Source organism: Bos javanicus, chromosome 29, assembly GCF_032452875.1.
Source record: "Bos javanicus breed banteng chromosome 29, ARS-OSU_banteng_1.0, whole genome shotgun sequence".
NCBI classification, from domain to species: domain Eukaryota; kingdom Metazoa; phylum Chordata; class Mammalia; order Artiodactyla; family Bovidae; genus Bos; species Bos javanicus.
Window position 1 is genome coordinate 42,005,450 of NC_083896.1, and position 27,011 is coordinate 42,032,460.

Consider the following 27,011-nt stretch of genomic DNA (forward strand, 5'->3'; position numbering starts at 1 on the left):
ATGTACACGCTGAAGTCCAATATTGATTTTACAGAATAACTGAGGGGAAGTGTTTTCAGAGAGTAAATCTTTAAACAGATTTAACGGTTTACATCACATAGAAGTGTCTTTGGTAAATAACTTTGTTTATAACTTTACTAAAACAGTGATACCTCCTGATTCCAGAAAGACTAAGAAAACTGCTCCCACTGCTCTGTTGCAGTAGAGAGGGGATGGGACACATTGACGAGATACTGGTGTGAGTCACACAGATCTAACATGAATTAATGAAAGAAAAGCTTTTTCTCCTTTGAAGCTAGAATTGAGGTCATTCTGACTCTTCTTGAAGATTGCCTTTGCCCAATGGCCTTTGAGGAGCTCCTGGATGAAGTTGGTGGCCTGGGAAAATTCCAGATCCTTCAGATGGCTTTAATTCTTCCTTCCCTAATGATAATAGTTTGTCAAATACTTTTGGAGAACTTCACTGCGGCCATTCCTCGTCATCGTTGCTGGGTCCACATTCTTGATAATGACACTGTCTCTGATAATGACACTGGATTCCTCAGTCCTGATGTTCTCCTGAGAATCTCTATCCCACTGGATTCAAACTTGAAGCCAGAGAAATGTCATCGTTTCCTCCACCCTCAGTGGCAACTCCTTCACCTGAATGGGACCTTCCCAAACATGACTGACCTGGACACGGAGCCCTGTGTGGACGGCTGGGTGTATGACCACAGCTTGTTCTCCTCCACCATCGTGACAGAGGTAAAGGCCCCATTTACCTCTTCTAAGTATATGGTCTGGGTATTCAGAATAACACAAAGTCATGTCTGAAGATTCATGTCTTCATTCACTGAATAGATAGTGTAGCCAGCTGTCTTTCATTCTTTTAAGAAAACTGATTACTTATTTATTTAATTGCCAAGCACAACTGATGACAGTGAAATCAATAACTAGATATGAATTTTAGTATTACAAAGGTTTAAGTTACTTTCCTAACCATCAGTTCTCACATAATGTGAGAAGTACTTGATATAAACTGTGGAAAATTATTCTTGGTCATTTGCTCTCAGTCTAGTTGCAAATTATAAATATTTGTATAATTTTTTTTTAAAGTCCTTTCCTGGATACTTGTCATACAAGCAAATCTAGGTTGTTGAAAAGGCAACCTCAAAGTTTTCAGTGTGTGGAAATGATTGAGAACCACTGAGGTATGCAGTGCTAAGTGAATATGAAGATTGGCCCTAATATAACCTAGAAGATTTAGTTGATGATTATTAGAAGAAAACAATGCATAAGCTGAGACATTAATGGTATAGATCAGTAAATGTGGTAAAGAGAAGCCAGCGGACATGAATTTCACTGATGGCTTTTTGACTGAGTGAGCGTTGAGGGCTATAAGACTATAAGATTCTGTGAAGCTCCTCTGTGCTGATTTCCTTCTCTTCCAGTGGGACCTCATTTGTGACCATCAGTCACAGAAACCAGTAGCTCAATCCCTATTCATGGCTGGAATGCTGGTGGGAGGCTTCATATATGGTCATCTCTCAGATAGGTATGTCTCCAGATCATTGCTGCACTACTCTGTGTTGTTTTCAGAGTTTATGATTAATTGTTTCATAAATAAGTCTTTATTGAGTTCTGATAGACAGTTTATAGTGTTGGGGGTTTCCTTAGTTCCCAAGCAGCTACAGATGGAGATGTAGGATTGGACTCATTGTGAAGAATGCAATTTTGTTGCCATGGAGATCTCTGTACTGGGCACAGAAATGATATCACCATAAGATCTGGGGGCATTTCAGAATAGCTTTTTATTATTATTATGAAACTGCTTTATTGGAACTGGAAGAGTTGCTAGAGAAAGAACATTCAATTTGAAATTATTTTTTAAATTAATATTTATTGGAGTATAGTTACTTTACAGTATTAGTTTCTGTTGTACAACAAAGTGAATAGCTGTTTGTATACATATATCCCTTCTTTTTTGGATTTTCTTCCCATGTAGGTCACCACAGAGGGCTGAGTAGAGTTCCCTGTGCTACACAGTAGATTCTCCTTAGTTATCCATAGTAGTGTTACACAGTGGTTATAGTAGTTATACATAGTAGTTATGACTATGTAGTGTTATGTAATAGTTACACATATTAGTGTGTCTATGTCAATCCCAGTCCCCCAGTTCATCCCACTCCTCCTCCCCCGACTAGTATCTATACGCCCATTTTTCTGTGTGTGTCTTTACTTCTGCTTTGCAAATAAGTTCACCTACATTATTTTCTATATTCCACATATAAAAGTTATATATGACTTTTTTTCCTCTTTTTGACTTTCTTCACTCTGTATGACAGTCTCTAGGTCCAACTGCATCTCTGCAGATTGCACAGTTTTGCTCCTTTTTATGGCTGAGTAAAATGGCAACCCACTCCAGTATTCTTGCCTGGAGAATCCCATGGCTGGAGGAGCCTGGTGGGCTACAGTCCACAGGGTTGCAAAGAGTCAGACATGACTGAGTGACTTAACTAAACTAACGTTAATTGCATATATGTACCACCTCTTCTTTATCCATTCCTCTGTTGATGGACATTTAGTCTGCTTCCATGTCCTGGTTATTGTAAATAGTGCTGCAAGAACATTGAAAGTATCTTTCTGAATTATGGTTTTCTCTGGGTATATGCCCAGAAATGGGATTGCTGAGTCATATGGTAGTTCCATTTTTAGTTTTCTAAGGAATCTCCATACTGTTCTTTGTAGTGGCTATATCAATTTACATTCATTGTGGAATTTCCTTGTTTTTTTTTCTATGATCCAATGGATGTTGGCAATTTGGTCTCTGATTCCTCTGCCTTTTCTAAATCTAGCTTGCACATCTGGGAGTTCTTGGTTCCTATACTTGTGAAGCCAACTTGAAGGATTTTAAGCATTATCTTACTAGCATGTGAAATGAGCTCAATTGTATGGTAGTTTGAACATTCTTTGGCATTGCCCTTCTTTGGGACTAGAATTAAAACTGACTTTTTGCAGTCCTATAACCATTGCTGAGTGACCTAGGTGAGTGATCATACCATGGTGGTTATCTTGATCATTAGGACCTTTTAAAAAAATGGTTCTTCTGTGTATTCTTGCCACCTCTTCTTAATCTCTTCTGCTTCTGTTAGGTTCTTGCTGTTTCTGTCCTTTATTGTGCCCATCTTTGAGCAACATGAGAGAACCTCAAAAAATTATGCTAAGTGAAATAAGCCAGGCACAAAAGGAAATTGTAGGCAACCACTTATATGAAATATCCAGAATAAGCAAACGAATGGAGATAGAGTTTAAAATTTTCAAAAGGATAAAGGGCAGGGATGCAGAGTTATTGCTTAATTGTGAGAATTTGTCTTGGGTTGATGAAAACGTTTTCAAAAAAGACAATGTTGATGGTTCCGTGATATGATGAGTATAATTAATTACTGACTTGTACTTCTAAAAAGATTAAAATGAAAAGTCTATATAGTGTTAGTTGTATCAAAATTAAAGGTATCAGTGTATCAAATATATCTCTATCATAAATTCTGTTATCTAATTCTGTCAGTTTTGCTTCATGTAGTTCACCGTTGCTGAGTAAAGATACACTTGTTGTTTTCAGCATTATTGTGTCTGTAAATAAATTTTGTTTTGAAATTTTTTTCTTTAATGATGATATAAAGACTCTAGTCATCTTATTATTACTACCTGAATTGTATATATATTTTTCTGTCAATTGACTTTCAATCTATAATATTTTAAGTACTATAGTGGGCAGCATAAAAGTCCATCTCTTTTTAAACCCATATGGTAATTTCTATCATTTGATAGAGATAGCAATTAGTTCATGTGGTTGTTGTTCTTGTTCTTTTAACTTATTTTTTTATTGAAGGATAATTGCTTTACAGAATTCTGCTGTTTTCTGTCAAGCCTCAACATGAATCAGACATAGGTGTACATATATCCCCTCCTTCTTGAACTTCCGTCCTATCTCCCTCCCTACCCCACCCCTCTAGGTTGATACAGAGCCCCTGTTTGAGTTTCCTGAGCCATACAGCAAATTCCCATTGGCTGTGTATTTTACATATGGTAATGTAAATTTCCATGTTACTTTCTCCATACATCTCACCCTCTCCTCCCCTCTCCCCATGTCCATAAATCTATTCTCTATGTTTCTCCATTGCTGCCCTGTAAATAAGTTCTTCAGTACCATTCTTCTAGATTCTGTATATGTGTGTTAGAATACGATATTTATCTTTCTCTTTCTGACTCACTTCACTCTGTATAATAGGTTCTAGGTTCATCCACCTCATCAAAACTGACTCAAATGGATTCCTTTTTATGGCTGAGTGTGACTGCAGCCATGAAATTAAAAGACGTTTACTCCTTGGAAGGAAAGTTATGACCAACCTAGATAGCATATTAAAAAGCAGAGACATTACTTTGCCAACAAAGGTCCGTCTAGTCAAGGCTATGGTTTTTCCAGTTGTCGTGTATGGATGTGAGAGTTGGACTGTGAAGAAAGCTGAGCACCAAAGAATTGATGCTTTTGAACTGTGGCATTGGAGAAGACTCTTGAGAGTCCCTTGGACTGCAAGGAGATCCAACCAGTCCATCCTAAAGGAGATCAGTCCTGCGCATTCAATGGAAGGACTGATGTTGAAGCTGAAACTCCAATACTTTGGCCACCTCATGCAAAGAGTTGATTCATTGGAAAAGACCCTGATGCTGGGAGGGGTTGGGGGCAGGAGGAGAAGGGGATGACAGAGGATGAGACGGCTGGATGGCATCACTGATTGGATGGCTATGAGTTTGGGTGATGGACAGGGAGGCCTGGTGTGCTGCAATTCATGGGGTCGCAAAGAGTTGGACACGACTGAGCGACTGAACTGAATATTCCATTGTGTATATGTACCACAACTTCTTTATCCATTCATCTATTGATGGACATCTAGGTTGCTTCCATGTTCTAGCTATCGTAAATAGTGCTACAATGAGCACTGGGGTACGTGTGTCTGTTTCAATTTTGGTTTCCTCACGGTATTTGCCTAGGAGTGGGATTGCTAGGTTGTATGGTGGTTTTGTTCCTAGTTTTTTTTATTTTTTATTTTATTTTTATTTTTTAACTTTACAATGTGGTATTGGTTTTGCCATAGTTTTTAAAGGAATCTCCATACCATCTTCCATTGTGGCTGTATCAATTTACATTCCCACCAACAGAGCAAGAGGGTTCCCTTTCTCCACACCCTCTACAGCATTTACAGTTTTTAGACTTAAAAAAAATTTTTTTTTTACTTTACAATATTGTATTGGTTTTGCCATACATCTGCATGCATCTGCCACGGGTGTACACGTGTTCCCAATCCTGAACCCCCTTCCCACCTTCCTCCCCATACCATCCCTCTGGGTCATCCCAGTGCACCAACCCCAAGCTTCCTGTATTGTTTGTATACTTTTTGATGATGGCCATTCTGGCTGGTGTGAGATGATATCTCATTGTTATTTGATTTGCATTTCTCTAATAATGAGCGATGTTGAGCATCTTGTCATGTGTTTGTTAGCCATCTGTACGTCTTCTTTGGAGAAATGTCTGCTTAGGTCTTTTCCCCACTTTTTGTTTGGGTTGTTTGCTTTTCTGGTATTGAATTGTGTGAGCTACTTGTATACTTTGGAAATTAATCCTTTGTCAATTGATTCATATGCTATCATTTTCTCCCATTCTGAGAATTGTCTTTTCGCCTTGCTTATAGTTTCCTTTGCTGTGCAACAGCTGTTACGTTTAATCAGGTCCAACTTGTTTACTTTTGTTTTTATTTCCATTACTCTAGGAGGTGGGTCATAGAGGATCTTGCTTTGATTTATGTCATGGAGTGTTCTGCCTATGTTTTCCTCTAAGAGTTTTATAGTTTCTGGTCTTACATTTAGGTCTTTAATCAATTTTGAGTTTATCTTTGTGTATGATATTAAGAAGTGTTCTAATTTCATTCTTTTACCTGTAGCTGTCCAGTTTTCCCAGCACCATTTATTGAAGAGGCTGTCTTTGCCTCTCATTGTATATTCTTGCCTTCTTTAAAAAAAATAAGGTACCCAAAGGTGCATGGGTTTATTTCTGGGCTTTCTATCTTGTTCCATTGGTCTAGATATCTGTCTCTGTGCCAGTACCATACTGTCTCGATGACTAGTTTTGTAGTATAATCTGAATTCAGGAAGGTTGATTTGCTCCAGCTCCATTCTTCTTTCTCAAGACTGCTTTGGCTATTCGGGGTCTTTTGTGTTTACATACGAATTGTGAAATTTTCTGTTCTAGTTCTTTTAAAATGCCATTGGTAATTTGATAGGGATCACATTGAATCTATAGATTGTGTTTGGTAGTAAGTCATTTTCACAATATTGATTCTTTCTACCCAGGAACATGGAATATCTCTCCATCTGTTTATGTCATCTTTGATTTCTTTCATCAGTGTCTTATAACTTTCTGTATACAGTTCTTTTGTCCCCTTAGGTAAACTTATTCCTAGATATTTAATTCTTTGTGTTGCAATGGTGAATGGGATTGCTTCCTTAATTTCTCTTTCTGATTTTTCATTGTTAGTATATAAAAATGCAAGTGATTTCTATGTTTTAATGTTATATCCTAAAACTTTAAATTCACTGATTAGCTCTAGCAGTTTTCTGATAGTATCTTTAGGGTTTTCTTTGTACAGTATCATGTTATTTGCAAACAGTGAGAGATTTATTTCTTCTTTTCCAATCTGGATTCCTTTTTTTTTCTTTCTTCTCTGATTGCTGTGGCTAGGACTTCCAGAACTATGTTGAATAATAGTGGTGAAAGTGGACATCCTTGTCTTGTTCCTGATCTTAGGGGAAATGTTTTCAGTTTTTCACCATTGAGCATAGTGTTTGCTGTAGGCCTATCATATATGGCCTTTACTATGTTGAGATAGGTTCCTCAACATAAGTAGGTTGGGTTGGAACATCGGAACCTTGGCTAGGTTCCAATACCCATGTTTTGAATAGTTTTAATCATAAATGGATGCTGAATTTTGTCAAAGCCTTTTTCTTCATCTATTGAGATTATCATATGTTTTTATCTTTCAATTTGTTAATATAGTGTATCACACTGATTGATTTGAATATATTGAAGAATCCTTGCATTCTTGGAATAAACCCAACGTGATCATGGTATATGAGCTTTTTGATGTGTTGCTGAATTCTGTTTGCTAAAATTTTGTTGAGGATTTTTTCTTCTATGTTCATCAGTGATATCGGCCTCTAATTTTCTTTTTTTGTGTTGTCTTTGTCTGGTTTTGGTATCAGGGTGATTGTGGCCTTGTTGAATGAGTTTGGAAGTGTTCCTTCCTCTGCAATTTTTGGAAAGAATTTTAGAAGGATAGGCATTAGCTCTTCTCTACATGTTTGATAGTTTTCTCCTGTGACACCATCTGGTCCTGGACTTTTTTGGGGGGGAGATTTTTGATCACAGCTTCAATTTCAGTGCTTATAATTGGGCTGTTCATAATTTCTTTTACTTCCTGGTTAGTCTTGGAAGAGTCAACTTTTCTAAGAATCTGTCCATTTCTTCCAGGTTATCCATTTTATTGCCATATAGTTGTTCATAATAATCTCTTATAATCCTTTGTATTTCTGCACTGTCTGTTGCAACCTCTCCTTTTTCATTTCTAATTTTGTTAATTTGATTCTTCTCTATTTTCTTCCTTATGAGTCTGGCTTAAAGCTTGTCAATTTTGTTTATCTTCTCAAAGAACCAGCTTTTAGTTTTATTAATCTTTAGTATTGCTTCTTTCATTTATTTCTGCTGGGATTTTTTTTTTTTAATAAAAACTGAAATTTTATTTCCCACAATCCATACCCTGTGTACAAGGTCTTGCAGCATCTTAGATGACATTGTGTGATTGAACCAATAAAGATAATAGAACTATTAATATCAACAAATACACACCAGGAATCTTAGGATTTCCAGAATCATGGTGAGATTTGTGAGTAGTCAAGTACTCCAAGTAACAACAGTTTAGATGCATGCTAATCATGATGATTACTTATAAAAGGACACAGTCAGAATTAGGAAAGGGAAATGCTATTCAATATCACTAGAATCAATTTTCAGTCACCTGTGAGTTGAACTTCACATTCGGAAAAAAAAGGTCAGATTATTTGCTCTTCCAAGAAGCCTAAAATGGGTATCACCTTTTTACAATAAAAAGCCTAGTAAAACAGTCCATGGAGTCAGACCCAACTGAGCAATTGAGCACACACACAAACCAATAACACACTTGTTTCCGATTAAAAGTATGCATTCATTAATATTAAATTTTTTTAAACTTTTATTTTATTTTTAAACTTTACATAATTGTATTAGTTTTGCCAAATATCAAAATGAATCTGCCACAGGTATACATGTGTTCCCCATCCTGAACCCTCCTCCCTTCTCCCTCCCCATACCATCCCTCTGGGTCGTCCCTCTGCTGGGATCTTTATGATTTTTTTCCTTCTACTAATTTTGGGGCTTTTTGTTCTTTTCCCAGTTGTTTTAGGTGTAAATTTAGGTTTTCTATTCAATGTTTTTCTTGTTTCTTGAGGTAAGATTGTACTGCTATAAATTTCCCTCTTAAAACTGCTTTTGCTGCATCCCATGGGTTTTGAGTTGTCGTGTTTTCATTGTCATTTGTTTCTAGAAATTTTTTTATTTCCCTTTTGATTTCTTCAGTCACCTGTTGGTTATTTAGAAATGTGTTATTTGTTTCCATGTGTTTGTGTTTCTTACCATTTTTTTTTTTCTGGTAACTGATATCTAGTCTCACAGCATTGTCATCAGAGAAGATGCTTGATATGATTTCAATTTTCTTAAATTTACTGAGATTTGATTTGTGACCCAAGATGCAGTCTATCCTGGAGAAAGTTCCATGTGCACTTGAGAAGAAGGTGTATTCTTCTCCATTTGGATGGAATGTCCTGAAGATATAAATGAGATCCATCTCACCTAATGCATCATTTAAGACTTGTGTTTCCTCATTAAATTTCTCTTTTGATGATCTGTCCATTGGTGTGAGTGGGGTGTTAAAGTCTCCTATTATTCTTGTGTTACTGTCAATTTCTCCTTTTATGTCTGTTAGTGTTTGTCTTATGTATTGAGGCGCTCCTATGTTGGGTGCATAGATATTTACAATTGTTATGTCTTCCTCTTGGATTGAGCCCTTGATCATTATGTAGTGTCCTTCCTTATATCTTGTAATCCTATTTATTTTAAGGTCTATTTTGTCTGATATGAGGATTGCTACTCCAGCTTTCTTTTGCTTCCCATTTGCAGGAATATATTTTTCCATCCCCTGACTTTCAGTCTGTATGTGTCTTGAGGTCTGAAGTGGGTTTCTTGTAGACAGCATGTATATGGCCCTTGGTTTTGTATCCATTCAGCCAGTCTGTGTCTTTCAGTTGGAGCATTTAACCCATTTACATTTAAAGTAATTATTGACATATATGTTCCTATTGCCCTTTTCTTAATTGTTTGGGGTTGATTATGTAGATCTTTTTACTTCTCTTGTATTTCTTGACTATATAAGTCCTTTTAACTTTTGTTGTAAAGCTGGTTTGGTGGTACTTAATTCTCTAAACTTTTGCTTGTCTGAAAGGCTTTTTATTTCTCCATCAATTTTGAATGAGATCATTGCCAGGTACTGTAATCTTCATTGTAGATTTTTCCCTTTCAGTACTTTAAGTATATCCTGCCATTCCCTTCTGGCCTGCAGAGTTTCTACTGAAAGATCAACTGTTAAGCATATGGGATTTCCCTTGTATGTTACTTGTTTCTTCCTTGTTGCTTTTAATATTCTTTCTTTGTGTTTAGTCTTTGTTAGTTTGTTTAGTGTCTTGGTGTGTTTCTCCTTGAGTTTGTCCTGTATGGGACTCTTTGTGCCTCTTGACTTGATTGACTATTTCCTTTTCCATGTTGGAGAAATTTTCAACTATAATCTCTTCAAAAATTTTCTCATAAACTGTTTTTCTCTTCTTCTTCTGGGACTTCTATAATTCAAATGCTGGTGCATTTGATATTGTCCCAGAGGTCTCTGAGACTATCCTCAGTTCTTTTCATTCCTTTATTTTATTCTGCTCTTCAGAAGTTATTTCTATCATTTTATCTTCCAGCTCACTGATTCATTCTTCTGCTTCAGATATTCTGCTATTGATTCCTTCTAGAGTATTTTTAATTTCGGTAAATGTATTGTTTGTCTCTGTATGTTTATTCTTTAATTCTTCTAGGTCTTTGTCAATTGATTCTTGTATTTTCTCCATTTTTTCCCCAAGGTTTTTGATCATCTTTACTATCTTTATTCTGAATTCTTTTTCAGGTAGTTTGCCTATTTCCTCTTCATTTATTTGGACTTCTGTGTTTCTAGTTTGTTCCTTCATTTGTGTAGTATTTCTCTGCCTTTACACTATTTTTTTTTAATTCATTGTGTTTGAGGTCTCCCTTTCCCAGACTTAAAGGTTGAATTCTTTCTTCATTTTGGTTTCTTCCCTCCTATGGTTGGTCCAGCGCTTTGTGTAAACTTCGTATAGAGTGAAATTTGTGCTGAGTTTTTGTTTGTTTGCTTGATTTTCCTCTGATGGGCAAGGCAGAGTGAGGTGGTAATCCTGTCTGCTGATGATTGGGTTTGTATTTTTGTTTTATTTGTTGTTTGGGTGAGGCATTTTGCACAAGGTGCTGCTGGTGGTTGGATGATGCTGGGTCTTGTATTCAAGTGGTTTCCTTTGTGTGAGTTCTCACTATTTGTTACTCCCTAGGGTTAGTACTCTGGTAGTGTAGGGTCTTGGAGTCAGTGTTCCCACTCCAAAGGTTTGGGGCTTGATCTGCTGGGAAGAGGATACTTGGGAGGGATGGAGCTGGGAGGCTGTGGCTGAGGAGCGAATTTTTACTCAGGTTCTAAGGGCAGCACTATGTGTGGCCCTGTGATGAGCAAAAGCCTCATAGAACTGAGGACTGGGCAACTGTCCGTGGGAAGATTACAATCCAAAATCAATCATCTATTGCTCTTGACAGCATCCCAGAAGTCTCTCTTCACTGGTTTCCCAGCTTGAACCTGGTGTCACCAGGATTTGAACTGCTGTCTCTTCTAACCCCAGCTCTTAGGCTCTGACAATGCCCAGAAGAGCATGTGGTGGGGATTACCAAGGCTTCTGCTGTGGTTCTCTCTATCGCCTTGAGAGCTTGGACCAGTATCAACATCTCCAGCCTCTTGTTTCTTTGGATATTTCCCCCCCCCCCCTTTTCCTTTGTGCTTCGTCTAATTTCACTTGCTTATAGGGTGCTGCATGCAGCGACCTCCACCCTGTACTCAGACCAGAGTTATAAGTATGAAGGGCCAAGGCTGGCCCATGCAGTTAGGGCAAGTGCTGAAGCAATGTGCATGGCACTGCAACTCAAGATGTGGTTGTTGTTTTGATTTTTCTCATTCGAACATTTCTCTCTTTTTGTTTGTTTGTTTTCTGCATTATTTTCTTGATGGTGATAATAATTACGATTTTTTTGGTGATGCTGGTTCCTATGGTTCACATTTTCTATTTTTAGGGTAAATTATTTGAGCATTTTAAGAATTATGTTTTAAGGATTGCAGAGGAATTTTCAATTCCAGATTGTCTATCTGTTTTTATTACTGGCATATAGATTAGCAGATCCTGTTTAATCCAGGTTGCCTCCACTAAGGCCCTATTTTCTTGATGCTCATGGAACACAGAATTCATTTTTTCTTATTTGTCCTTCACCTTACTTTTCACTTCATTCTTCATCTTTCATAATTCTTTCCTCTGAGAAATTTATATAATGTCTGCTGTCTGGGTTATGATACTTATATATTCTTTTCTAGAAAAGCACACTTCTTGAAGACTATAAATCCAGATTCATCAAAGATTGGCTCTTTTTTTAAAAAATATGAATTTATTTTAATTGGAGGCTAATTACTTTACACTATTGTATTGGTTTTGCCATACATCAACATGAATCTGCCACAGGTGTACACGTGTTCCCCATCCTGAACCCCCCTCCCACCTCCCTCCCTATACCATCCCTCTGGGTCATCCCAGTGCACCAGCCCTGAGTATCCTGTACCATGCATCAAACCTGGACTGGCGATTCATTTCACATATGATATTATACATGTTTCAATGCCATTCTTCCAAATCATCCCATCCTTGCCCTCTCCCACAGAGTCCAAAAGTCTGTTCTATACCTCTGTGTCTCTTTTGCTGTCTCGCATACAGGGTTATTGTTACCATCTTCTAAATTTCATATATATGAGTTAGTATACTGTATTGGTGTTTTTCTTTCTGGCTTACTTCACTCTGTATAATAGGCTCCAGTTTCATCCACCTCATTAGAACTGACTCAAATGTATTCTTTTTAATGGCTGAGTAATACTCCGTTGTGTATATGTACCACTGCTTTCTTATCCATTCGTCTGCTGATGGACATCTAAGTTGCTTCCGTGTCCTGGCTATTATAAGCAGTGTTGCGATGAACATTGGGGTACATGTGTCTCTTTCAATTCTGATTTTCTCAGTGTGTATGCCCAGCAGTGGGATTGCTGGGTTATATGGCAGTTATAAACCTTCAACAACTCTGTCCACTGATCTTTTGCATCAGTTTAACCTTAACCTATCTGGTCCTAGAGACCCAAGTACACTTTTAGCTCCCTTGTGTTCTGAACACTGTACAGACTCTCTACTTTGCTAAATACCTATGTTAGTATGGTGGGTTCTTATGGTATTTTCCAAGTTCCAACATTATAGTTTATTTTATATGGTGCCACTTGGTGTCAGAGGCCATTTGGTGATTGGAGGATGAGGTTTTGGTCTTGTTAGTCTATAGAAAAAGAGTGTTAGTCATGTATGAAACGAGATGCCAGTCCAGGTTCAATGCACGATGCTGGATGCTTGGGGCTGGTGCACTGGGACGACCCAGAGGGATGGTATGGGGAGGGAGGAGGGAGGAGGGTTCAGGATGGGGAACACATGAGAAATAAAGGAATAAATTTAAAAAAAAAGATGAATAAGGTCTGAGGACATAAAGTATAACGTAAAGACTATAGTTGATAACATTGTATTCTATAATTGAAATTTTAAGAGTGTCAAACTTAAATGTTCTCACCCAAAAAAGTAAAAAAAGGTAAATATGTAAGGTGATAGCCTTGTTAATTAACAAGATAGCAGGACTCTTTTTACAATGTATATCAGGCATCCCAATGTCACTTTAAATATTTAAAAAAAAATAAAATAAAATCAAAAGGTTGTAAAAAAATTATGTCAAAATAAAAGTATTACAGTAAAAAAAAAAAAGAAAAAGAAAAAAAAATGAGATTCCTATTGTTGATTTAGCCCTTCTTTTTTAAACGTTTTCAATTACAAAGAATCACTTGTTAAAACATTCTCTAAATTTCAGAGTATTCTTTTGGTTTCTTATGTTTTTACCACAAGTTATCATTATTCCCTTCATCTAAGCAGATTCTGTTTCTTAGGTTTGGGCGGAAGTTGATTCTCAGGTGCTGTTTGCTCCAGCTGGCCATCTCTGGGACCTGTGCAGCCTTTGCTCCCACCTTCCTCATTTACTGCTCGCTACGCTTCTGGTCAGGCTGTTCTGCTGTGGTCATCGTGGCAAACAACATTATGCTGAGTAAGTCAACAATTTTGGTCTCCTCCCATTTTCCATGCCTTAAAAATCACTTTGAAATTTCATCTTTATGTGACATTAATATCCCATTTGGATTTTCTTCCAGTTATAGAGTGGACAAGATCCCAGTCAAAAGCCATGATATTAACACTGGTAGCCTGTACCTTTAGTATGGGACAGATGATGCTGGGAGGACTGGCTTTTGTCTTTCGAGAGTGGCGCACCCTGCAGCTGGTGGTATCTGTACCTTTCTTTGTCTTCTTTCTCTCCTCAAGGTATGAGCTTTCTCTCTTACTCTGTCTTATGGGAACCTGGGATGAAAATGCATATTGAATTAAGATATATTGATTTTCTTATTCCATGGACCATTTTGTATTGTTTGGACCTAAAACCCATGTCTCTCATCTGTTCACTCTGTGGGATTTGAGGTTTGAGAAGCAGAACACAGAGTAATAATGACTTTTCTGTCTGGGGTTTCTAGATATTTTCTGCCATCTTTATAAGTTTTACCCAGTATAGTGGTCAGAGTTAGGCTAATATTATTTTCCTTAGTATAAAATCAGACATATTTTAAAAATACTGTTTTTTGAGCTTTGGAATGAATCCAATATGGTAAAGATTCAGCAATTTTCTATGTTGTTGCTGATTTTGGATAAAGGAAGAGGCAGCAAATTTGTTCATATAGCCAGTTGACAAAATAGTGGCATAATTTCTACATTACTAAAAATGGCATGTAGATAGGGTGATTTCTGTTATGTGTTCAGCACTTCCTTTTCCCTTAAATAGTTTTAACAAACATTTACTTATGGTAGGGAGAATCAGCTTAAGTGATCACAGAAGGATGACTATAGATTTAATACATTGAGATGAGTTCAAAGAAGGAGCAGAGTGTAGTCCTTGTCAGAATCATCTCCTAAGTCATTTTATCCTCTTTCCAGTTCTACAAAGAAGATGGCACTACAGTCCCCATTTTATTGATGAGAAATCTGAGGCAGATGTAAACAAGTGACTCACTTGTGTAGTTAGGTACCAACAGTGTTGGTAGCAGCAAGAATATTTGCAATATTTGTTGGGCTATAAGCTTACATCATTTGGGGGCTTCTTTTTTAAAAGAATATATATTATAAATATATACTATATTCACAAAGTTGTTAGATCCCATGCAAAGCTTTCAAAGAGAATATGCATATGAAGGACTCTCCACCTTAAACTTCATAAGCTTCTTGGAAATTCTCTTCCTGAGTAAGCAGAGAGGAAATTTGACTCCAAGGTCTGTGGATCCAACAAGTGAAATGGTGGATATAGATGGAAGGCAAAAAGCATCTGCTGTCAAGAAGCATACAATACATTAAAAAAGAGAGCTGACTGCACTTATGTGCCTTTCTTCAGGTGGCTGGTGGAATCTGCTCGGTGGCTGATTATCACCAATAAACCAGATGAGGGCTTAAAGGAACTTAAGAAAGTTGCACATAGAAATGGAATGAAGAATGCTGAAGCAACCCTGAACATGGAGGTGAGAAGGGAAGGGAAGGTGGTTAAGGGTTGTAGAGAAGAAATAAACTGACACCTGCCTTCTTCTTCTTGAGATAGACAAGCTGATTTTCTAACAGGGCAGTTAGTTGAGAAGACAAGCTCAGTTCTCTCATCTTTCAGGTCTATTTCAGAGAAAAGAAGCTTTGCTTGCTGTGCAACTACTTCCTTTAGTTCATTTCCTGAATTGAATCTATAGGCTCTGTACTCCCTTGGATACCATGCCCTCATTTTCAAAATTTTGTTGTTGCCATTTAATTTCCTGGAGTTTCCCTTAAATCCTTACATACTCCTTCATATCACATTCACACTTGTGGTTTCATGTATAATATGTTACCCTAGAAAGAAGGAGGGGCTTTCCAGGTGGTGCTAGTGGTAAAGAACCTGCCTGCCAATGGAGGTAGACATAAGAGATGCAGGTTTGATCCCTGGGTTGGGAAGATCCCCTGGAGGAGGGCATGGCAACCCACTCCAGTATTCTTGTCTGGAGAATCCCATGAACAGAGGAGCCTGGTGGGGAATTGTCCATAGGGTAGCAAAGAATCAGACACAACTGAAGTGACTTAGGACACACACGCAGAAAGAAAGGGAATACATCATTTCTGTCCTTTTGGGATCCAATGCTAACCACTATACCTCGAACTATGTTGGCAAATGATATGTGTTTGCTGTTGTTGAAGGGTTTGAGAGTGACCATGCAGGAGGAGCTGAAGACAGCACAGATGAAAACTACTGTGTTTGACTTATTCCGCACACCCAAGCTGCGAAAAAGAATCTGTCTTCTGTTCTTTGTGAGGTGGGCTTGCTCACAGTGCATGGCAACATTCAAAGAGTTGGGGCATAAAACTATTTATTTCAAAGGTTACAAAAGTGTTGTGAGAGGGAGATGGTGATTTGAAAATAAAAGATGTGGGGAACACCAACTAAGACTCACAAGAAACTGATTGTATGATGAAGAGTTAGTTAGATTTTATCACTCTATCTGTGTCTTAACTGGAGACTATTGTTGAGAACTTCCATTAAGAACAGATCTTAGCACTTGTTTTTCTATATTTATCTTTCAATTTAATTGAAGCAAAATTTTAAAACAGAAACATGAAGAGATCATGAATATATATGAATCAATGAATATGTCAATATGTAAAAATGTAACCAACCTCCAGGTCAAGACAGAAAATTCTAATCTGCTAATAGAAAACTAATGAATAATTTGTAGCATATTTGTACAATGTAATTTGTACAAATTTGTACATTTGTACAATGTAATATCTTACAGCTGTTAAAATGATTGAACTAGGGCCAACTGCACCAACATAGATGCACCCGTAAAAACATAATGAAAAAGAAAAATTCAGAATGATTTGTGATTTATCAGCATGACGCCAATTGTTTTACATTGAAAAAAGGTAAAACAATCTTATATACAATACTATACCAGTGTGCATAGGATATACACATGTGTAAGAAGAGCAAGCATGTCAATGGTAAGTATCAGCCCCTTTGCGAGGATTGAAGGAGAAGAGATCAAGAAGGAACATATAGGGAGCTTCAATTGTATCTATAAAACTTTAATGCTATTAAGTGAGTAAATAAGTAAAGCAATTAGACAATGTGCTGAAATGGTGGATACATATTATTCTCTTTTTCTGTGTGCAAGAAATACTTTTATAATAAAATATTTTAATTAAAAAATAATACATAAACCTGAAGAGATTAGGAATATATACAAATCAATGAATACGCCAATATGTAAAAATGTAACCAACCTCCAGATCAAGACAGAAAATTCAAATTTCCCAAGATTTCCTATGTCAACTATCCAGTTGCACAATAACCACCACCAGCACCACTTCCTGACTCTATTCTCTCCTCACTACCCTCTCCTGTGAAAAATAAAAATTAACAACTGTTCTTATCTTCTTCACTACAGATGAATGTTGCCTGATTCTTTTACATAATGTAAATGACAGATGGGTTCAGAGACAGCCCCCTTTCTTTATGCTCATTCATGAAGATTCATCCATTCTGTTGTGTATAAAAGTAGGCTGTTCTCCTCCCTAGGAATTTAGTTTCCACAATGGCACCCCACTCCAGTACTCTTGCCTGGAAAATCCCATGGACCGAGGAGCCTGGTGGGCTGCAGTCCATGGGGTCGCTAAGAGTTGGACACGACTGAGCGACTTCACTTTCACTTTTCACTTTCATGAATTGGAGAAGGAAATGGCAACCCACTCCAGAGTTCTTGCCTGGAGAATCCCAGGGACGGCGGATCCTGGTGGGTTGCCATCTATGGGGTCGCACAGAGTTGGACACGACTGGAGCGACTTAGCAGCAGCAGCAGCAGATGATTAAGCTACAATGTCTACATGTACTCCAGTGTTGGTGAACTGTTACTTGTTTTCAATTTGGATTCAGCTTATTTGAGTGTTGGGGCTTCCCGGGTAACTCAGATGGTAAAGTATCTGTCTGCAATGCAGGAGACCTGGGTTGGATCCCCAGGTCAGGAAGATCCCCTGGAAGAGGGCATGTCAAACCACCCCAGTATTCTTGCCTGGAGAATCCCATGGATAGAGGAGCCTGGTGGGCTACAGTCCGTGGGATAGCAAAGAGTCAGACACGACTGAGTGACTAACACTTTATTTGAGTGTTAGCACAATGGTTCCTGTGAAAATCTCGTTCATTATGTCATGAGAGTATATAAGTACTTGTATTTTGGTAGAGTCAAGAGGAGAAATTTTAAATATAATTCTAAATTTTTGAAGATTTAACAATCAAGAATGAAAAGCATACATGACAATATAGACCTTCCCCAAGCTTAAGAAAGTAGCTATTGTATTGTACAATTTACATCTTCCTAGGAATACCCTAGTAGGCTGCTTCTGTGTTTAACTGCATTGTGCTTTTTCACCTTTCCCATATCCACTAGGACACAGACTTTTGTTCCTGAATCCTAGACAATCAGAAGGGAAGGAAAAAGCAGAGATAATGGTCAAGAGAGGACTTGCTTGCAATTGCTGTGATCTGTGCTGTTTCTTCTGTTGTAATGTCTAAGTCTAGCTCTCTCAGGGTGTAGTAGTTCATTAAAGTGGACTCTTTTCCTTTAGATGTTTTCTGGGTAAAAGGTTGATCCCAAGTTGGAACATTTGATTCCATTTCTGACAGTGCAGTAGATGTATGTTTGCTCTTTTGAATTCTCACATATTCTCTTAGCCCTAAGAAATCATATATGAACTTTGAATTCCCCAGATTTGTGTTAAAACCCAGGATACTATGCTCCCAGGTCAAGAAGACATGCATGGTCCCTTCACAGTTTTAATCGCTAGTTTCTGGTGATGGACAAGGAGGCCTGGCATGCTGCGATTCATGGGGTCACAAAGAGTCAGACACAACTGAGCGACTGAACTGAACTGAACTGAGAAAAGAGAAATGGTTTACAATATTGGGTTTGAGGTAGGAGATGTCAGACTCACAGCATACAGACAAACTTCAAAAAGTAATTTTTCTAAATTCCTGGTTTTGGTCTTCTCCATTCAATTTCTATGTAGCATCCAATTTGCTGATCACAGCAGGTACACTTTCCTGTCACTGCCAACTCTATGCTCAGGGACTCAGACAAAAGAAAGACAGAAGGAGTATCATTTTCATATATTTGTTATTCATTTACTCAGTTGTGCCCTACTCTGAGACCCCATGGACAGCAGCAAGCCAGGTTTCCCTGCCCTTCACCATCTCCCGGAGTTTGTTCAAAGTCATGTCCATTGAGTTGATGATGCCAAACAACCATCTCGTCCTCGGTCTTCTCCTTATCCTCCTGCCCTCAATCTTTCCCAGCATTAGCATCTTTTCCAGTGAATTGGCTCTTCACAACAGGTGGCCAAAGTACTGGAGCTTCAGCTTCATTATCAGTCCTTCCAATGAATATTCAGAGTGATTTCCTTTAGAATTCACTGGTTTGATCTCTTTTCAGTCCAAGTGACTCCATGTAATTATTTATGATAATTTTACTTCTAAAATTGGAGAAATCAGTGCTGCGATGAACATTGGGGTACACGTGTCTCTTTCCCTTTTGGTTTCCTCAGTGTGTATGCCCAGCAGTGGGATTGCTGAGTCATAAGGCAGTTCTATTTCCAGTTTTTTAAGGAATCTCCACACTGTTCTCCATAGTGGTTGTACTAGTTTGCATTCCCACCAACAGTGTAAGAGGGTTCCCTTTTCTCCACACCCTCTCCAGCATTTATTATTTGTAGACTTTTGGATCGCAGCCATTCTGACTGGTGTGAAATGGTACCTCATAGTGGTTTTGATTTGCATTTCTCTGATAATGAATGATGTTGAGCATCTTTTCATGTGTTTGTTAGCCCTCTGTATGTCTTCTTTGGAGAAATGTCTATTTAGTTCTTTGGCCCATTTTTTGATTGGGTCATTTATTTTCTGGAGTTGAGCTGTAGGAGTTGCTTGTATATTTTTGAGATTAGTTGTTTGTCAGTTGCTTCATTTGCTATTATTTTCTCCCATTCTGAAGGCTGTCTCTTCACCTTGCTAATAGTTTCCTTTGATGTGCAGAAGCTTTTAAGGTTAATTAGGTCCCATTTGTTTATTTTTGCTTTTATTTCCAATATTCTGGGAGGTGGGTCATAGAGGATCCTGTTGTGATGTATGTCAGAGAGTGTTTTGCCTATGTTCTTCTCTAGGAGTTTTATAGTTTCTGGTCTTACGTTTAGATCTTTAATCCATTTTGAGTTTATTTTTGTGTATGGTGTTAGAAAGTGGTCTAGTTTCATTCTTTTACAAGTGGTTGACTAGATTTCCCAGCACGACTTGTTAAAGAGATTGTCTTTAATCCATTGTATAGTCTTGCCTCCTTTGTCGAAGATAAGGTGTCCATATGTGCGTGGATTTATCTCTGGGCTTTCTATTTTATTCCATTGATCAATATTTCTGTCTTTGTGCCAGTACCATACTGTCTCGATAACTGTGGCTTTGTAGTAGAGCCTGAAGTCAGGTAGGTTGATTCCTCCAGTTCCTAGATGTCCATCAGCAGATGAATGGATAAGAAAGCTGTGGTACATATACACAATGGAGTATTACTCAGCCATTAAAAAGAATACATTTGAATCAGTTCTAATGAGGTGGATGAAACTGGAGCCTATTATACAGAGTGAAGTAAGCCAGAAGGAAAAACATAAATACAGTATACTAACGCATATATATGGAATTTAGAAAGATGGTAACAATAACCCGGTGTACGAGACAGCAAAAGAGACACTGATGTATAGAACAGTCTTATGGACTCTGTGGGAGAGGGAGAGGGTGGGAAGACTTGGGAGAATAGCATTGAAACATGTAAAATATCATGTATGAAACGAGTTGCCAGTCCAGGTTCGATGCACGATACTGGATGCTTGAGGCTAGTGCACTGGGACGACCCAGAGGGATGGTATGGGGAGGGAGGAGGGAGGAGGGTTCAGGATGGGGAACACATGTATACCTGTGGCGGATTCATTTTGATATTTGGCAAAACTAATACAATTATGTAAAGTTTAAAAATAAAATAAAATTAGAAAAAAAATAAAAATAAATTATACATTAAAATAAATAAATAAATAAATAAATAAAATTGGAGAAATCAGATTGGGACTTTATTCTTTAACCTTGACTATTAGTTGCCTGGGTGAATATAATCATCAACTGTAGCATCTGGGCTCTAAATTTTATGGCTTCTGTCTTTCCTTTTTCATTTACTACAGATTTGGAACCACAATACCCTTTTTTGGCATCTTCATCAATCTACAACACTTTGGAAGCAACATATTCCTGTTCCAGGTCATCTTTGGAGCTCTCACGGGCTTAACCCGATGTCTTATACCTCCAGTATTGAATCACATGGGCCGTCGACCAACCCAGACGCTTTTCATGTTCCTGGTGGGACTTTCCATTTTGGTCAACACGTTTGTGCCCCAAGGTGAGAGAAGACTGGGCTCTGGGGAAATGAAGGGTCTTTTTCTACTCCTTCAGGGACTGCAATTGATCACACTTGTTGGAAGCCAGGATTAAAGAGAGATCCTAATTAAGGGCTAAGTATTCCCTCAAACCAATATGATTGTTAATGAGAAATTCTGCTAATAAGTTGTTGAGAAATGAGTCACATGTTGAGGGATAAATCAGGCATCTGTTTATATTCACTCCATTATGGAAATGTTGGAAACTAGTGCCATTTATTTCAGACAGTTTCTCCAGAACAGCAATTGTTCACTTTCTCTTCACTCATTCACTCTTTTTGGCTTCCCTGATGGCTCAATGGTAAAGAATCTGTCTGACAAAGCAGGAGCCACAGGAGACGCAGGTTCAATCCCTGGGCCAGGAAGATCCCCTGGAGGATGAAATGGCCACCCATTCCAATATTCTTGCCTGGGAAATCCCATGTACAGAGGAGCCTGGCAGTCTACAGATCTGTGGGGTCGCAAGGAGTCGGACATGACTGAGCACACATACACTCATTCACTCTTTTAATAACAAACATGGAAGGGCAAGGTCTTGCAATTATATTCCAGGTGAGGACACGATATGGTCACCCACTCTGGGCTCCTCATTGCCAGCTTTGATGACTGGTCTACTTCCCCATATCTATGTATCCACATGTGACTGTGGGGTTAAGTCACCATAACTATATCTCTTGCTTATGGAAGTCTTCCAGGAAATGGAAAAAAAAAATTCCTCTTTACGTAGTGAAAGAGTGTAGAGCAGGAAGAGGAAACCCTTGTCAATTCCCTGTTAGATTACTTCATATGTTAATAGAATGATGTTATGTAACGACTAGGAGAAACTTAGTGAGCACAATGTTTTGCCATCTCCCAATGCAGAAATGTGCTTTACATCCTCATAGACTGGTGAACTCTGCTCCTCAGAATATCATTAATGATGCAGGCTTACTGCCTTACAGTAAAGTTTGTTTCCAATATTATATAGCTATAATTATATTTCTTTTTATATTGCTCAGAAAACTGATTCTTTGAACATTTGAACGTAGGGAACAAGTGTTTCCCTAATTTTGAATTGGGACTTCTCAGATGGCTCTATGGTAAAGAACTTGCTTGTGAATGCAGAAGATGTGGGTTCTATCCCTGGGTCAGGAACATCCCCTGAAGAAGCAGATGGCAGATGGCAATACTCCAGTATTCTTGCCTGGAAAATCCCATGGATGGAGGAGCCTGGAGGGGCTATAGTCCTTGGGATTACAAAAGAGTCAGACATGACTTTGCAACTAAACAACAGCAACAAATTTTGACTTATTTTTATTTCCTAGTAGGTTTCCATTCTTCCATTTTCTCCTAGTAGGTTTCCTTCCATTCAAACCTAAAATTGATCTAGATCTAGATCTTCTGCCTGTTCTTTCAGAGATTAATCCTGTCCTTCTAGTACTCTCTGGTGTCATGCTTACCCCATGGCAATGCTGTATCTGCTCTAGGTTGACTGACTCATTTGGGTTTACCTGGGACTTTGGTTTACCTGGGACTTTTCTGATTTTATCAATGAAAGTCTCACCTTATTAAAATCTGCTAATTCCCAGGTACACCAGGATGACTGATAACTTTAAATTCTGCATTTTAATCATAAAGTCCTCAAAGTTAGAGATGAGCCTTAGATTTAGGAATTGACTGCATGATGGTTCTACCTTCTACTATTAGGATATAACAAGTACTGGACTGAATAAGTAAAAGAAAATTTCTGCCAGATTCATTTTTTCTTCTGCTTCTCCAGTAAATCTCACCTACGTGAAGAGATTTGCTGCAATCAATCCAGATACTTTTATGTACTTTTTACCACCTATATTTATAATTTTACATTTTTCATTTGTTCAGCCACCCCATGATCACTGCCACGTACAATTTTCTACAACTTATTTCAAACATACAGGTAAAGCAGTAGGGTTTTTCCCCCTTGACTAAATTTGGTGGATGCTGATTCCTTCCACATAGTTATTTAATCTCTCTGATTTTCTTGTCTCCAGAAATGCAGACCGTGCGTGTGACTTTGGCAAGTGTGGGAATGGGCTGTGTTGCTGCCTCTAACACCAGTATTTCTGTCCACTTTGTTGAACTCCTCCCCACTCTTGTCAGGTATATGAGTTTATGAATGTTCTGCCACCACCCAAAAAAGTACTTTCCCAGCTAACTGATGGTTGTTGTGGGAATAAGCATAATAGGAAATGTTAACTATAAAGCAATTGTTTTTAACTGTACTAGTGATACGCTAACAGCAATTATAGTCACAGTTTATTGAAAAAGCAGATTTGGGGCCATGCACTGTCCTAAGCAATACTTCAGTGCTTCATTTCATTAACCTTTTGGGCCATTTGTTAGAATAGGTCTAGTGTGTAATGTTCTGTTTAATGATGACAATGGGTCTTTCACACTTTGACCCTGACAAAGACAGCTGGAAAATTACAGAGCAAATTGCAAAAATAAGTGTTTGTCATCAAACCCAAGTATTTAATATTTGTCTTTTATTGTCTTCCATAATCATGTCAAAATAATAGATCATAAATTACAAGTGAAGATTTTTACTGAATTATTACAAAAATTATTACTTATCATTTAGAGCAAGAGCTGCAGGCATAGATATGATGGCTAGTAGGTGTGGGGCAGCACTGGCTCCCCTGCTGATGACCCTAGTGGTGTATCTACCCACTCTGCCCTGGATCATCTATGGAGTGTGCCCCATCATTGCTAGTCTTCTCGTCCTTCTCCAACCTGAAACCAGACATCTGCCTCTGCCTGACACCATCCAGGATGTGGAAAATAAGTGAGTAACCTGCTCCCACCCCCTGGAAGAGACTATGTGCTTTGAATCTGTAGGTGAGAAAGGCAACACAATGTGTGGGTCCTTCAGATCACTGAGCCTTGCCAGGGATACTTCCATGTCAGATCATTGCCTTCACAAGAGACAGGGTCATTTCTACCCACTGTGTGTTCCAGTCTAGACTGCAGAGATTCCCTCTTCCCTGTTCTTATTGATAGTTTTAGTGCTGAAGTGATGGTAATTATCTCTGTTGTGAGGGCACATTCTACTTGCCCTCATGAGAGACACACATTCCTGATGGTGCTTCATGGTCCTCAGATCCATAAAAGCCTAGTATATGAAAGGGAAACAAACATGAAGGAATAATTTAGGAAAATCACATAGAGTTAATGATTCTCTTTGAAAAGATAATTAATATTATGTATGTGCCCGTAAGAGTCAGACAATTTGCTGCCACAAGTAATGGAAAGATTGGTACAGGGAAAATAGAAACTTACAAAATATATTTAAAAATAAGAAAAATGGTATATTAGTGACCTGGCACCCATAATCATGGTTCACAAAGTCAGTTACTTAACAGAAATGATTGCCTCACAATTATCTAGCTTTTAAATCTGAGCTCAAGTTGTTGGCAGGTTCATGCCCCATCTGTAGCCTTTAGGGAAGGGTCTGTTCCAGGTCTCTCCTGGTTTCTCGTAGCTCCTTTGCTTGTGGCAGCATAACTCCAATCTATACATGACACCTCCCTGGCACACCACTATGCCCAAATATTCCTTTTGAATAAAGACACTAATCATGTTGGATTAAGGGCCCATTCTAGTCCAATATAACCTCATCTTAATTAATTTTATATGTGACATTCTTGTTTCCAAATATGGCAATCTCACATTCTGAGATGCTGAGAGTTATGATCTCAGCGTATGAATTTTGTGAAAGACATAATTCAACCCACAACAGATGGGGAGTGCCCTTAGATTTTCAGTTCGCCTCTTGGCTTTCCAAAGGTGTTGTTGGTCAGAGGTCTAAACAGACCCAAGTGAGAGTAGCAATTTTCAAACTGCTTTCTTGGGTTTGCACAGTCTGCAGAGCCTTTTCCAGAATGAGTGTCAACCCTATGGATTTTATTGGATTATAAGAAGTTGATGGGGCTGGTGCACTGGGATGACCCAGAGGGATGGTGTGGGGAAGGAGGTGGGAGGTGGGGTTCAGGACTGGGAACACGTGTACATCCGTGATGGATGCATGTGGATGTATGGCAAAACCAACACAATATTGTAAAGTTAAAAAAAAAAAAAAGAAGTTGATGGTTAGAAGTTCAGTTTGTACTTGTGCAGGGAGGGCACCTGAACTTATTTTCATGTTTTTCTCTTTTTTAATGTTTATTTTTATTTGCTAATTGGCTGGTTGATTTGTTGTTTCTATTTTGTTTCTCCAGGAAACAATTCTCAAGAAAAGTAAATGAGGAAGATTTCTGCATAAAAGTGACAAAATTTTAAGGAGATTTTATGACTGACCAGGGAGGAAAGGAAAGATATGAACAACAAAACTTGGAGTTTTCCTTTATATCTACACAGTAGCAAGTAAATATACTGGAAAATTGAATCGAATTTATAATTATTGCCTTAGTATTCACTTAAACATATAATTTCTTGGTACATGTTCCATGAGCAGTTCAATATTTAGGGAAAGTAGTTGAAAAAGTTTAAGATCTATCAATAAATTATTAATAGACAAAATAATTCAGAAGCAGAGGAATGTCATGGAATTAGTATGTGACTGCTTGATGTGTGGAATTCAGAAGCAAAAGAATATCATTGAATTAGTATATGACTGCTTTATGTGTGGGACAGCATATGGTGAACTGTCCATAAGTGTGCAGAACAATATATGATATGAAACCAAACATCAAAAGAAATCCAGAAACAGATACTAATACATATATGTGTGTGTATATATATATACACTTAAGACATGATACATTAAACATCATAAATCTCTCCAAATAGAAGGATTATGTGATATGTAGAAATACATTCATTGAAATAAGAATGTTGACCTTCTAATGGTGAAATTTTAAATGATTATTACTTTCTCTTTGCAATTTTTTCCCTTCATATTTTCAATAATTAATATATGTAATTTAAAATTCTTTTAAGTTATCAACATTGAATGGCAAATATAGAATACGAAATTTTTAAAATGTGTATGTATTAAATATAATCACTGCAAATTAAAAGTTACATTCTTAGTGTCATGGCTAATTAATAAGAAAAGCTTTTCTAATTAATAGTAATTATTAAAAGACAAATAGTAATTAATAAAAGACAAATCCAGTTTGAAATATACGTTTTCATTTTAAAAAAGGCAGATGTAACAAATTATTGTCTCATTTTGGGTGAGGGCATACAGTGATGGGCATTCATAAATGTGAAAACATGCTATAATTTAAGAAATCAAACATGTTATAGGCTGTTGAAAACAATTGGCATTTTATTCAGAGTTTTATTCCAAAACTGAACCAGGAATAAATAGACAATCTTAAAAGACCTGTCACAAGCACAGAAATCAAACCTGTATTAAAAAATCTTCCAACAAACAAAAGCCCAGGACCAGATGGCTTCACAGGTGAATTCTACCAAAAATTTAGAGAACTAACACCTATCCTATTCAAACTCTTCCAGAAAATTGCAGAGGAAGGTAAACTGCCAAACACATTCTATGAGGCCACCATCACCCTAATACCAAAACCAGACAAAGATGCTACAAAAAAAGAAAACTACAGGCCAATATCACTGATGAACATAGATGCAGACATGATCCTCTACATAGAAAACCCTAAAAACTCCACCAGAAAATTACTAGAACTAATCAATGACTATAGTAAAGTTGCAGGATATAAAATCAACACACAGAAATCCCTTGCAGTCCTATACACTAATAATGAGAAAACAGAAAGAGAAATTAAGGAAACAATTCCATTCACCATTGCAATGGAAAGAATAAAATACTTAGGAATATATCTACCTAA

General features: G+C 37.7%; 1 protein-coding gene across 1 annotated transcript; it reads left to right on the top strand.

The window, feature by feature from the left end:
• The first annotated feature begins 138 nt into the window (after positions 1 to 138).
• LOC133241353 (solute carrier family 22 member 10-like) lies at positions 139 to 26,221 on the top strand. The gene is made up of 10 exons (XM_061406724.1): positions 139 to 744; positions 1,431 to 1,534; positions 13,503 to 13,657; positions 13,761 to 13,929; positions 15,044 to 15,167; positions 15,865 to 15,980; positions 20,932 to 21,146; positions 23,193 to 23,301; positions 23,783 to 23,986; positions 25,419 to 26,221. Exons 1-10 carry the CDS (start codon positions 343 to 345, stop codon positions 25,477 to 25,479), a joined length of 1,659 nt encoding a protein of 552 aa, XP_061262708.1. The 5' UTR covers positions 139 to 342; the 3' UTR covers positions 25,480 to 26,221.
• The last annotated feature ends 790 nt before the right edge of the window (positions 26,222 to 27,011 follow it).

Coding starts and splice junctions, on each gene's coding strand:
- LOC133241353 (XM_061406724.1), top strand. CDS start 343: ATGGCCTTTGAGGAGCTCCTGGATGAAGTTGGTGGCCTGGGAAAATTC. Junction 13,658..13,760: donor GGCAAACAACATTATGCTGA/GTAAGTCAACAA, acceptor ATTTTCTTCCAG/TTATAGAGTGGACAAGATCC. Junction 21,147..23,192: donor CAACACGTTTGTGCCCCAAG/GTGAGAGAAGAC, acceptor TCTTGTCTCCAG/AAATGCAGACCGTGCGTGTG.